At 38.4% G+C, this 13,852-nt stretch overlaps 2 protein-coding genes across 2 annotated transcripts in view; both read left to right on the top strand.

The window, feature by feature from the left end:
- Positions 1-2,779, top strand: hoxc11a (homeobox C11a). Its single transcript, XM_033969608.2, has 2 exons — positions 1-808; positions 1,938-2,779. Exons 1-2 carry the CDS (start codon positions 94-96, stop codon positions 2,168-2,170), a joined length of 948 nt encoding a protein of 315 aa, XP_033825499.1. The 5' UTR covers positions 1-93; the 3' UTR covers positions 2,171-2,779.
- A 4,372-nt stretch (positions 2,780-7,151) lies between these two features.
- Positions 7,152-13,852, top strand: part of LOC117373035 (homeobox protein Hox-C10a) — a 33,380-nt gene continuing 26,679 nt past the window's right edge. Inside the window, 4 exon segments of the mRNA XM_033968892.2 lie at positions 7,152-7,205; positions 7,207-7,304; positions 7,306-7,991; positions 9,339-10,348. Of these exon segments, the coding sequence (XP_033824783.2) occupies positions 7,152-7,205; positions 7,207-7,304; positions 7,306-7,991; positions 9,339-9,604 (1,104 nt within the window). The 3' untranslated portion in view covers positions 9,605-10,348.

Genomic DNA, 13,852 nt, shown 5'->3' with positions numbered 1-13,852 from the left:
TTGCGCGTCATCTCGCCTTCCCAAAATTTCCCCTTCTGCTGCAGCTCGTATCCAAAACATCTATCTATAGTGCGTTGTACGAGAGAGAGAACGATGTTTAACTCGGTGAATCTGGGCAACTTCTGCTCCCAGACTCGCAAAGACCGGACATCCGAGTTTGGGGACAGGACGGGCTGCGCGTCTAACATCTACCTCCCCAGCTGCACCTACTACGTCCCCGAGTTTTCTGCCGTCTCTTCGTTTCTTCCACAGGCCCCGTCCCGGCAAATCAGCTATCCTTATTCCACAAACCTTTCTCAAGTGCAACCAGTACGAGAAGTTTCCTACGGCTTGGACCCTACCAGTAAATGGCACCACAGAAGCAATTACGCATCGTGCTACTCGGGAGAAGACCTGGTGCATAGGGACTGTCTTCCACAATCCACCATGACAGAAATGCTTATGAAGAACGAGAGTGTATACAGCCACCACCACCATCATCACACCCACCCCGGCTCAAATCACCCCTCCACTGGTTTTTATTCCGGTGTAGGAAAAAATAACGTCCTCCCGCAAGGTTTCGACCGCTTTTTTGAGACCGCGTACTGCGGCGCCACGGACAATCAGTCAGACAATTGTTTACAAAAAGGCGAGGGGGGAAAGCTGGAGAGTGACTCCCAACAGCAGCAACCCTCAAACTCTGTAGCCGGAGCCGCGGAGCAGGAAAAGGAGCAAGACGACGAGGAGGAGCACGCGAATTCAGCCGGCTCTTGCACGTCTTCCGCCGCAGCAACCAAGGATGGGAACCCCAACAAGAGCAGTCACTCGAGTAGGTATACCGAAGCTGTAAAATGGGGAAGGTTAAGGGGACTAGCCCGGTGTTTTGTCGGTCAGATTTTATGTGGAGTTTTATAAGCATTCAAAGGATTTTATTATAACCCTACAAAGCTCTTTCTTGCAACGAGAAGAATTTTTACGATGGGAAAGCGCTTTGAAAAAAGGGGGATGTTATACACAGACGCCTCTATGGTGAGAGTCTGTGAAATTTTTAAGAGAAAGCTATTGTGACAAATGTTAACTTTGATCATGAACTTGCGTAGGGCATTTTAAAGGATATTCTCGTTGGGCTGTGAGAGTAAAAACCAATTGGGCAGAACATTACTTTTGGCTTCTTGTGATTTTTTTTTTTTTTTTTAGCACTTAGATGGCCGTAAAAGACACTGTATTGTTCGATTGTGTATGTGTTATATTGTTTCTGCTCAACACTAAGAGCATTTAGTCTAGAATATTTTAATTATGCATTATTATTATTACCAATATGTCAACGTTTTCTATCATAAACCAGTTCGGATTAAATGTAAGCAGCTCGTGATTCCAGGTGCACACAGCAGTGTGACTGTTCAGCTGTCTAATGAATGACTGTGGTGTGACTAGATAGAGAAGATTTCAATAATTGTTTGTTTAAATCATACAGTTGGTATTCATTTCATTAAGGCTTATTGGTTTAATGATAACACTTCATAAATAAACTGACGTTGCCATGTTTTAATAAACGAGGCCATGATAGGTCTACTTCATACTGCTAAGAATTTCAATAAGAATGTTTTAATCCACTGTGTAAATAATGTGTTAATAGTTTCCTCCAGAAGAATGTGACGCACATAATGCGACAAAATGCATTTGTTGTTACATATTTGTAACAAATAAACACGTACTTATAGGGCTGTAAGATGATATTTGTTCCGTTTAGCAATTCGGATACTTAACGGTCGTTATGGCCTCTGCTGCCTGCTGAATAAATATATACTAAATGTTGTCACGACACTAAAGCTGATTTCCCACTTTGGAATTGTTTTGCGCCAATATTATTAAAGCATCAACAGCCTCACATTGCAGATTCTGGCCATCTCTAAATTGTTTACTTGCCTTTCTATTACGCATGTATTTTGTCTTTTTAGGCGTTCCTCGGACAAGAAAGAAGCGGTGTCCATATTCCAAGTTTCAGATCCGAGAACTTGAGCGAGAGTTCTTTTTTAATGTTTACATCAACAAAGAGAAAAGGCTCCAACTTTCACGAATGCTGAACCTCACCGACCGCCAGGTTAAAATCTGGTTTCAAAATAGAAGAATGAAAGAGAAGAAATTAAGCAGGGATCGCCTCCAGTATTTTTCTGGAAACCCCCTTTTGTGAGTTGAACGTGTGAGCTCTTATTAAAGACATTAAGGCATATACTCCTCTCCCTTGAATTGTAACCGTGGGCACAGCCATTTTGTAAAGAAGCCCATGCACCATGTGTGCATTGCAAGTGGACAGTTGGTGTCATGCTTTAGGCCTGCATGGGATGAAAGCGCATTTTCATAATTATCCAGAAAGGTCTCTAGAATAATCACTTAGAATGTGGCTCTTGAAGTTGTCTATTCATCATGATTAGTGTTTACTCTATGTTCATATGGACATATTTGTAAAATATTCAATGTAACCAATATTGTGCATATACCTCCCGCTAATCTCCCTTTCCTCTTTGTAAATATATGGAGTTATTTTCAGACCAGTGTTATGGCCGTTTTACTTGACGCATTTTCTCATTGAAAAATGTGATATCCAATATGTGAAAATATAGCAATCCACGCAACGTGCATCTATGTAAATAGGCGTATGTTCAATTTTCTTTCCCATTTTCACTGCTGCTACCCCCCTCCCCCCACCCCACCCCTTTCAATGGCAGAGGGAGTCACATCTCGTTGACCCATATACTCTATGTAATACATATGAAATAAACAGAAACATATAGTAAAATCATACCGACTTTGTGAAGTTTGTGTTCCTGTCGCACCAGTTCGCTAGAATCTGTTGAATGATCGAACGTTTGACAATGTCTGTACATTTCAGAGCAAACATGGAAGTATGTTGAGTTTTTAGAAACATTCATAGCACATAAAATACATATTTCATTCTTGTTGTATCAAGATGAATGAATTACTTTCAGTGACTTTTAGTGTGCACTAAATGTAGCCTCTCTTGTAGTCTAGACACTACCATAAAGACACAACACTAAATGGCTACTTTTTTCTCCTAATTGCCCCGTCTGTTCAAGGGGAATGGTGTTCACTTCCGCAGTAAATAGTAAACAAGGAAGACTGTATGTACAAAGGGGAAAAGTTTCCAAGCTGTTGACATGGTCCGTGTTTGTGGTTTGTCTCTTCAAACGCCCTTTGCACACAGAAGTTATGCTCAAAATTCTCCCTTTACGGAGTATTCACACATCTAGCAAGTTAGCATTGAAGCTTAGTGATAGCAGTTTATTATTATACCATTTATTGTTCAGTCAATATCACTAATAGTGCTCAATCCTCTTAAGAGATGGTTACAATGCAAGCCATCCGCTGTGAACCACTTTTACGCACAGCGTCATTTTATTTATCATCTTGCTGACCCCGAACTGCATGGGATTTCAACACATCAGCTCAAATAAAGAATTGTTGACTAATTGGAGTATGGTTAGGCATTGGAGCTAGATACAGTGAGTGTAAATGAAATTTTAACTGGCTCGTATTTTTTCTTTAACTAATTGCTGTGCCCTACCTGTTCCATGCTACAAAGCAAGGAGTTTGCACGTGTGCATTCACTACAATTTATAATTAAATCTAGTCTTTGAACTTCAATAATGTCAAGGCCTTCACCTTTAACCCTCTGCAGTAAAGTGGAATCAAGGAGCACCATTTGCCCGGAAATGTGTGCCACAGCAAAACGGGCCAATAGGATCGAGTGGGAACAGAAAAGGAATGTGTAGAGAGTCCAACTTTGACCCTTCGCGTTAAACTACAGCAGGTAACTTGCCAGCTTTAGCGCGCCCACTAAATACACTTTATTGCGCCTGTAAAATGTATAGCTTTCACGCATGAAACGTTTTAAAACTTGTTGTTATAAACTGTACGCCCAATTCTCAAAAGAGAGAAAAAAACATTGCGTTGGTTGAGTTGGTGTCATAATGGGTGGTTCCAATGTGCAAACATGTCGGTTTTGTTTTGTGCGTGCTGTGTTGCGCGTGGGCGTTCATCTCTTACTCTCACTCTGTCCTTTAATTTGTAACTTTGCATGTTGCAAGGTTAAGGACGCAGATGAAATAATGCTTTTCGTGACGACGTGACGATACAGGACTCGCGTTTACTTAAGAACATTTGGCCGATAGTCTCCATTTCGTTATGAATAAGGTAAGATTTTTGAAAAAATGTGTGTATGTGTGTGTGTGTGTATATATATATATATATATATATATATATATATATATATATATATATATATATATATATATATATATATATATATATATATATATATATATATATATATATATATATATATATATATATATATATATATATATATATATATATATGCACAGCACTCCTGTGCTGTTTTCTTATGTAGTCTTATGTTTTGGCATATTGCATCGTTGGGCAGGCTATGCCATCTGAAACAAAGCATTGGCTGAGATCAAGGCTAGGAACTCCTCTCTGCTGTCGCCACACCCACCAACCTTGGCCCTGGGAGGGTGACGTGGAAAATTTGTAGGTTTTTCTAACGCACAACGTCACCAACAAAATGAGGCTGCAGAGACTCTGGAAGTGTAGCCTGTTGACCACACGGGGGCCGGAATCCTTTAATCCTTCACAAGTGCTGGGCTGCTGTAGGCTACCTTTCTGTTGAAAGGATTCAATCAATGGACGTCTCTGAGCGGTGTTACAAATATGCATGAGGTGGATTATAAAAACACAACAAATGCTGCTCTCTGGTTTGGATGAGGTGCGTGGTTAAGGATTTTCAGACAGGCCTAGTTGTAGCCTATCGTAGTATTTTCAATTTAGATGTTTAAGCGTACGCCCCTAAAACGGTATTATTATTATTATTATTATTATTATTATTATTATTATTATTATTATTATTATTATTATTATTATTATTATTATTATTATTATTATTATTATTATTATTATTATTACTGTTGTTGTTGTTGTTGTTGTTAGTAGTAGCAGAAGTAGTAGTAAATTATTACAGGCTATATATTAATGAATAGCCCTAATAGAGAGGTAACTAAATAAATTAAATGGTGTGCGCTATGTTTGGCCGTAATGTGGCATAAATAACATGGATACATGAATGCCATTTAAAGGCAAAGTTGAGCTGAGCGAGTGTAAAGACCTTAACACAGACACGGGTTGTTCTGTGTGTGTGAGACAAATCACTTATAAACGTGATGTGGGTGAAGGCTGAATGCGCCATTACGATAGACCCTATTTCCTGTGTCATTTGTCCTACACTATTACAAATTGCTCATAGCTGTTAGGCTCTATGCTTAAGTGCCATAGCTAACATGACACATGACTAAAAATTGCGCAGATTCTCGCGTAAATTGATTAAACACACTGAATGAGTTTCCCTTGCACAGTCACGACTTCACGCATGTGTTTATTTACTTATTTTTTATTGAATGCTTTGTGTATCCTACATTTGTGGGGGGAAAACAAAACACGTAAAGCTCTTTTTCTTGTGTGACATGTTTTGCGTGCAAAGCTTCGCTGAACTAAAGGGAGTCCGTAGACTCGTCGCCATAAAGCAGCTTTCGTGCCTGTCAATAGTGTGTGAATAAACCAAACATATTAAACAGCTTTATTAATTGTAGTTTCAGATGTTTCACGGAAACAGTAGCACGCTCAAAATGAAACAAAGACACACACCGGTGTTTTCCACATATCTTCTTTAATTGTAATTTGTTTGATCTAATGCTATCTTTGTATTGAAATATATAGGCCACATCTACATATATATATATATATATATATATATATATATATATATATATATATATATATATATATATATATATATATATATATATATATATATATATATATATATATATATATATATATATATATATATATATATATATATATATATATATATATATATATATATATATATATATATACATGTGTAAACAGACTGTGGGGCGCGAATGTAAGAACTTTTAGGCCCATTTAGCAGTTTCTAGATAGAAATGTTTGCACAAAATACTTATTTATCTTGAGGGAAAAACATTTAGGTTATTTTGAACAATAAAACAAGCCCAACAACATTTTTTTTCTTTTTATTGAATGTAGACTATTAAATATTTTTAAAAGCCACGTCGCATATTTGGTCATAAAATGTAAGTCGAGCCTCTGCATCAGCGTCATTAACATCCTTCTGTCCTCTGTGGACTCGTCTACAGCGAAAATAGCCAATATCTTGAGTTTTGTGCCTAATTAACTAAACATATATCCAAATATATATCTTTAATATAGATCTTTTTTTTTTAAGTTAAATGAGCGGAGTTTGGATAAAGAAAATGATAACGGCACTTATTTTAGGGCACGAGGACCGTTCACTGAATGTGCTACAGACTCATAATATACGTACGGCGCATGTCGCACATAACATCAACTACTTATTTATAAATGCAAAGACATTGTATGATAGTTTATAATCTTATTTATATAAAAAAAATATACATATATGAAGTGATGCTTTGCGCAAACTGAGTGATGATTAATTTCCTTTACTGTAAAAACAATAACCTACAGAAATGTGGCATAAGATAAACCTACGAAGATTGGTCAGTTCAAAGCGTTAAAACGTCTGATACCGGAATTATTCTTGTTATACTTAATTATATCGTATAGTTGTAGCCCACAGATAAAACTTAAGTTTGACATGTCAGTGAAAGTTCCTTTAAATGCTGTTTTCATGGATCCCTTTTGTTTAAAATTAAGTTAACATGAAATTACATACGACAAACAAACAAACAAACAATGTTTTAACCAACCCTCTGTCCCCATAGATCGGGGGGTCCAACGTCGACTCGAATCTATTTTCTTGGGGTTTGAGACCTTAGAACAATTTAAAAACTCATCCAACTCCAAAGCCATGGTTAGGTGTATTTAAGTTCCTCCTGCAGCAGCAAGTCCTTTGTTCCTTTTGTCAGGGGCCGCTGTCGGTTGCGCGCATAGTCCACATGGTGGCGTCCGTGCTCCACGGAAAAGCTCTCCCATCGCCCAACTTGACCGGACTGACGTCACGACAGTCTGGAGCATCAAGGCCACTTCCACGTTTCTATTGGTCTGAAAATCACATGACTCTTCTCTCAGCATCTTTAATAATGTTACTGATATTTTTGCACTTGGATACCAAAAGATGTCAGCCCCTATCCGATTCTCCTGGAAAACCGAAATCCAGATTTAATGGCGCTATTTTAAAAGTCACAACTGTCATGTCCGAATAGCCTATAGCTGTAACTTCCTCATGGATTCCTTCAAGGGTGGATCATCTTGCTTTATGGGTGATGGTTATTCCAGCAATCCTGGAATGTACACCCCCTTATCTGCAGACTACGGATATTCAGAGATGAGAACCATAGAGAAGCTGAGACCGTCTCCACAAACGTGTAAAAACAATCCTGGCAGCTTGACTTTTGGAAACGTCCAGTGTGCACCATACCTGCCCCAACGACCGACCACATGGACCCCGGGCTCCAAATCCAGCCGAGACCAACCTGTTGCACACAGTTTACAACCATGTTCGTTTCCAGCAGGCAACGTCAAAGAGGAGGCGTTTTGTTGCCTTTATCAGAGCGGCTGTGGCAATAAGGGAAAAGAGACAACAGAGTCGATTGCTTACATCCGGCTAGAAGACAATAGCCGCAGGCCTGAGAAAACTGTCCCCTCGTCTAGCGGCTGTTTCCAGACACACAGCGAGGCCAGGCCGCAACAGGGCAGCCAACAGCAGTTTCCCTCCGGCTTCTCTTCTTTGACCCACTTGGCTGTTGATTCAACAGAAGAAGAAACGACAATTAGCTGCAACAAACCACCGGAAAAAGCAAGAGAACTTTCAAAATCAGTGGAGAGTCAGAGCGGAAGGGAAGAGACTGTAAAGACTGACAGCTGCTCTGATAATTCGGACGGAGAATTAAAAGGTACATTACAAACTCCCCACCTTAAATTCCCAAAATGGTGCATGCAAATATGTGATTCACAAGCATGGCTTCAAATAAGCGCGTGGATATAGGAGTCAAACAGAATGCAGCATGTGTGCAGGGCATCTGACAGTCCTATCGGGGGTTTTGTAGCTCATGGAATTTAACACCATCCTATTAATGTGAGAATGTGAGATGGTGCTGATGAGTCAAATAAACACACTAACTGTATTTCTCCTCGTGGCTCTTCTCACACACTTCATTTTATATATATATAAAATATATCTTTATATATCTTTTCATATGATATGAGATATGGGCGATATATATATATATATATATATATATATATATATATATATATATATATATATATATATATATATATATATATATATATATATATATATATATATATATATATATATATATATATATATATATATATATATATATACATACACATACACACACACTCACACACACATATATATATACATACATATACATTTATATACATATATGTGTGCATATATCTGTATGTATATATATATATTCCTTACACCTTCCATTCGAGCAGACGCAGCAAACCTGCATTTCGTCACAATAATAATAATAATAATAATAATAATAATAATAATAATAATAATAATAATAATAATAATAATAATAATAATAATAGTCGACTTGACACCAACATAACTGTAAGCATTAGTGTTACAATGATGGCAATGTGCTTTTAAAGGTGGGCCATCTGTGCGTATCTGTATATATTTGATCTAAAATGGTTCTTGTCAATTTGCCTACAAATATTTAGAAACCTTGTGAATAACATAACATAAATTGTTCTCTTGGGTATACAAAGATAATCTCGCTTTTAAAAACAAATTAGAATACATTCTGTCTAATAGCTGTGATTTTCTGCACAATGAAGCCTCTGTCTGTGTTAGTCTTTTAACGCACAAAATATCAGATCTGTGGCTCGCAAAGGTAATAACATTTTTATGAGAGTCTAAGGTGCCATAGACCGAAACAAAAGAACTGCTTATACGTGTGGTTTGATCTAATTATAGGCGTGCCTTTCACAAAAAGCAATTTAGAAACAGTGGGAGTTCGGACGACAAGATTCGCCATTCGCAGTTGTCTGATTATTTTCAAAGATGGCTGCGAAGAGTGCGCTTCCAAGCTCTTCATAGAAAACGTGCGTTTGATCCAGGAGCGAACATGGATATTTGAGATATGGGCGTGTTCATCAGGACAAATAACAAAGAGTGGGCTATCCACATCGTGGGCCTATATTATTTTTAAAGACCCGTGCTAACGTTTGTTTGCCTTTTGCTTTATCAGATGATATGAACGAGACAAGCGGGAGCTGGTTAAAAGCCAAAAGTGGACGAAAGAAGCGCTGTCCATACACAAAGCATCAGACGTTGGAGCTGGAAAAAGAGTTCTTGTTCAACATGTATCTGTCTCGGGAGCGCCGCCTGGAGATCAGCAGGAGTATCAACCTGACCGACAGACAGGTCAAGATCTGGTTCCAAAACAGACGCATGAAGCTCAAGAAGTTAAGCAGGGAGAGTCGGAACAGAATGCATTTTTACAACTATACCTGAGTCTTGCGCTTTAAGCAGTGGCTAATCGCAGCACGCCAGAAGACATAAAGACTGATATTTCACATGTTGCGACACAATCTGTCTTAAATGTAGCGAGATACTACTTTAAATCTTTGGTAGCCTGTAAATAACTCGGAGACTTACTTGGCAGAACAGTCTGATCACTCGTGCTGCTTCTTCCCCCTGCTTATAAACTCAGTGCTTCTTGTGCATTGTCCAAAGTTTAATTCCCAACAACTAAAACGAAGGAATTATTAGGAGAGCAATTTATGGCATTTATTGGAAATAAAGGGGAGGGGAGACACATTGGGGGATGAGAGAAAGAGATCTTAGTGCAGCTTTAATAGAAGTGAGGACCATAACGTTGATTTAAATATTATCCAGGTGACCACTGTAAGTCAAGGTCATAAAATTCTAATGTCAGGTTCGCCCTGGAAAGCGTTGGGGGTGGATTTTATGATCTGCAAATATAATGTGCTGCAGCAGTAAAGATGCGTTTAAAGGTGTGTGTGGAGGAGGGCTAACCCAGACTGCAGGATCCAAAGCAAGGCGCTGGGCTGAAAGAAGCATGCAGCCTCCGCCTCCGGATTGGAATAATACATGGAGCACTATGGGCGCATGAGATGGAAAAAGATGGTGGATAAAGACAGCGACGATTGCATGGACAGCATATAACTGAAGCTTTGAGGCAAACACGTGGATAACTAAACTATCAAGCGGATGTTACCTTCTGACTCAAATAAGGTAGGACATGATTTTACGTAATATTTTAATTTCCTGTTTGGAAAGTATGTCACAACTGTCAGAGGCGCGCACTTGACAGCTACTGGCACACATGTATACGCGTGCTGCATGTCGACAGTCCTGAGAGGTTGCCTGATTTGCCTGCTTTGCTGATGGCTCTTGTTTTGTTTCTGAGTGGAATCAAGAGGCTTTGTTTGTTGCATTAAGGACTATGTGTATTTTTATGGGATTTTCAAGCTTCATTTTCAAATTTAAGCAGTCAAAGAGAATGCACCATGCAATTATATGTCAGTCTGTGCAGTGTGTCATAGTTTATAGCTGTTGATTGTTTCGTATACTCGCCTTTTCCTTTGTGCTGTTAGATAATCCTCATTTGGCATGTTTTTCTTCCGTTGTTTTTAACCCCTTTGCGCGAAGCTGAAGCGTGGTTTAGGTAGTTTCATGTTGTTGGGGATGGCTTCCTGGCTCGGCAACAAGAAACTGCCTTGATTACGTCAGTTCGTCTTCATCAAGGGCACAGTTTCCGCTGAATATCCCTTGCCACACAGGTCCCCGCAGATGGCATTGTAAATGAACTGGCGTGTAATACATTGGACAGAGAGCTTCTTTCTTTGCCAGGATTTTGTGGCGGGCTGTAAAAACTCGCGAGGCTCTCAGAAGCATAATAGGTTGTAAACAACACAGGCTAAACTTTGAGACGGTGGTGGCGCATCTGTCAGAGGCTGAGCTTTTCTCTGCATATGTTTATTGGCTTCAATTAGTTTATGAGAGGCATCAGATGACATTTGGACTCGTTTAGTACCATTTGGATGTGATAACCAGGATCAGATAAAAATAAATACAAATAACTCCTAACAATAAATATCCTAGTCTAAACTTGGCTTATATCCTAGTGATCATGCTCACTGGAGTATTTGTTGTATTCTTTATTCGTATGCAAACTAAAGGAATTTCAACTTTATAATAAATGCTGTAAATGTTTAGGCTATATTTTATTTTGCACACTTTGAGATGTTTGAAAGTGTTGTGTCTGTGTTGTGTTTAAAACTGGCACAATGGCATGAATAGTCTCGTTTGAGGACACTAGTATTTTATTAAGAAAAAAAAAAATAGCCTAAATACATAAACAAACAAATAAATAAAATAATAATAAAATCATTTAAAAAAAATCACTGAACTGATTAACGCTGCTATTAAAGTGTCCATTTAGTGTCAACACTACCTAAAATTAATCTGTGCATTTATCATTTGACAGCATTTTTTTTTTTAATAAAGAAATGCACCAAAACAAAAGAAAAAAGGCAGTAGGCCCACACAGAGCAGCCGGAGGTGACTGCGAGCTTCATAATCAAGTCTTTCAATATTTATACCCTGTATGTGATCATGCGTTTTTTAAATGTATTTTTTAATGAAATACTGCATGTGCCTGTTTTTTAAGCACATTGTTTACTAGTGAGAATACACTAATTCCCTTGCCCGCCCCCCTCCCTGATGGCGGCAGTGCAAAGGGAAGACAGTCTGGAATCCAAAGTCACTTTCATTCAGCTGGTGAATGAGTATCTTCCTTGGTATGCGTCACTGACAAAGGCTTTACAGCGCAGGAAACAGCACTGGGAGCTCCAAAGATTCGCCCTAAAACCATATACGCATAAAACCATTCATTTCACTTTGTAGTGCGGACAGCAACCAAAGATTGAGACACATCTTCTCCTGAACCGCTTAACGCGGTGTAATAACGCAATTATATACTCTTCATGGCCTGCGTCAAAGTTCAGATGTGCAAGCTACAGGAATACCACAAATGTTCAGTTCTTCTGTCAAAACATGTTAATTATTCTGTACAAATCTTTGAGTTCGTCTGATGATCCGCGGTGCGTTTTTGCGCGTGTTTTAAGTGGATCCTGCGTCGTTAAAGCGAACGGAATAACTTTAATCTACCGTTAAACGTACATAAATCTCAATTCAGTAAATTTGCAAACAGCCTCGTTTTAGAAACGCCAACGAATAAAAATAAATCAGACTTATAATATTTGCAAAAAATAATTTTCTAATAAATGAAATAATTTGATTTCTGTGAGTGTTTCTGCATGAGTACAGCGCACATCGGGACGATTATAACCTGTTTACACTTTCTACAGACTTTATAAAATATCGTTTATGTATTTTAGCAATCATTTGGCCGCGCATTTGTCTATTGGTGGTGACAAAGTGATATAGACCTTTTTCATTTTCCGAAACAAAACACACACACACACACACACACACACACACACACACACACACACACATGTCCTCAAACACTACACTGACTGCAGTGACAAATGGTGTGGTACCGTTCGAGAGCATGTTGGTCAAATTAGTCCTGTCATTTCAGAATGTATAAAAAATACGAGTAAATACGGAAGTATTTACTCGTGATCAGCCACTGAATGAAATCATCCAATAATCCACAATTGTCTATTTTTTCCATCTTTTTATCATAGGTTATACATGAGTCACACAATAATGAAAAAAAAAATGCATAAACACAAACTTATCAAGTGTGTGTCATTTTTTGTCCAGGCCACAGTGCTTACGTGATTAGCATGACACATACAGATAACGACATTGATCAAATAAAACCCATCCTCACTGCTATTAATTGCAATGAAGAGGTCTAGACTCATTGACACATGGCCCTTTAAAGCGTTTACTGCCTTCTGTTTTTGTAATAAAGGTCATTGAGCACTTCCATTGCACGTTTAATGGCACCATTAGAATAAAGGGATGTACAGGCCTGCCTTATTATTCAAGCTACCATACGTCAAGTTAGGCTACACAATCTTTGATCTGATTTTCCCTCAGAATTCCTTGAGTTCCAGGCTGGGTCTCTCCGTGTATCTTATACAAAAGCTCTCCCTGTGTAAAGTATTGGGGATGTGTGTATTCTTGGCTGGTCATGCAATCAGACCCCAGTCTACCATAAGCCGAACCCCTTTTGGCGTTTCTTAGGTTAAGGTCTGACGTCTGGGAGTTAAAATGTCATGGCTAAATCTCAAGGAGCGAAGACGAGGGAAAACCGTGTGCGTTTTGAGAATATTCTTAGGCGCTCACGTTATTTTTGAGGATTTAAATACAAATGATGTTTTTAATTTAGAATATTCTGTCGTCACCTCCTTAGGCGTAGCTATAATGGCAAAAACCTGCTAATGCATTTTAAATATTTGCAAACGTGGCATTGTATGGTTTCATAGTTTAATTAAAGTAACATGGTGCATATTTTGAATTTTTTGAATTAGGAGCACTGAGTGAAAGTAGGCCTAATAGTTATACACTTAGGCACTATAATAAAGGCCTAAATATATATATGTACAAAATAGGAAATGTAAAATCAAAATGCAAAATAGACCATAGCATGTGAGCAAACAATGTGTTTAAGTCACTCATATTGGTTTTATCACTGTGCTGCACGCCCGTTAACATAACACACTTACGTAATTTTGTAGAAATAGGCCAAGTTGTCCC

This window comes from Periophthalmus magnuspinnatus, chromosome 7 (assembly GCF_009829125.3).
Source record: "Periophthalmus magnuspinnatus isolate fPerMag1 chromosome 7, fPerMag1.2.pri, whole genome shotgun sequence".
In the NCBI taxonomy this organism is placed as follows: domain Eukaryota; kingdom Metazoa; phylum Chordata; class Actinopteri; order Gobiiformes; family Gobiidae; genus Periophthalmus; species Periophthalmus magnuspinnatus.
Note: the sequence above shows the minus strand (reverse complement) of the source record. Positions and strands in the feature narration are given on the sequence as shown.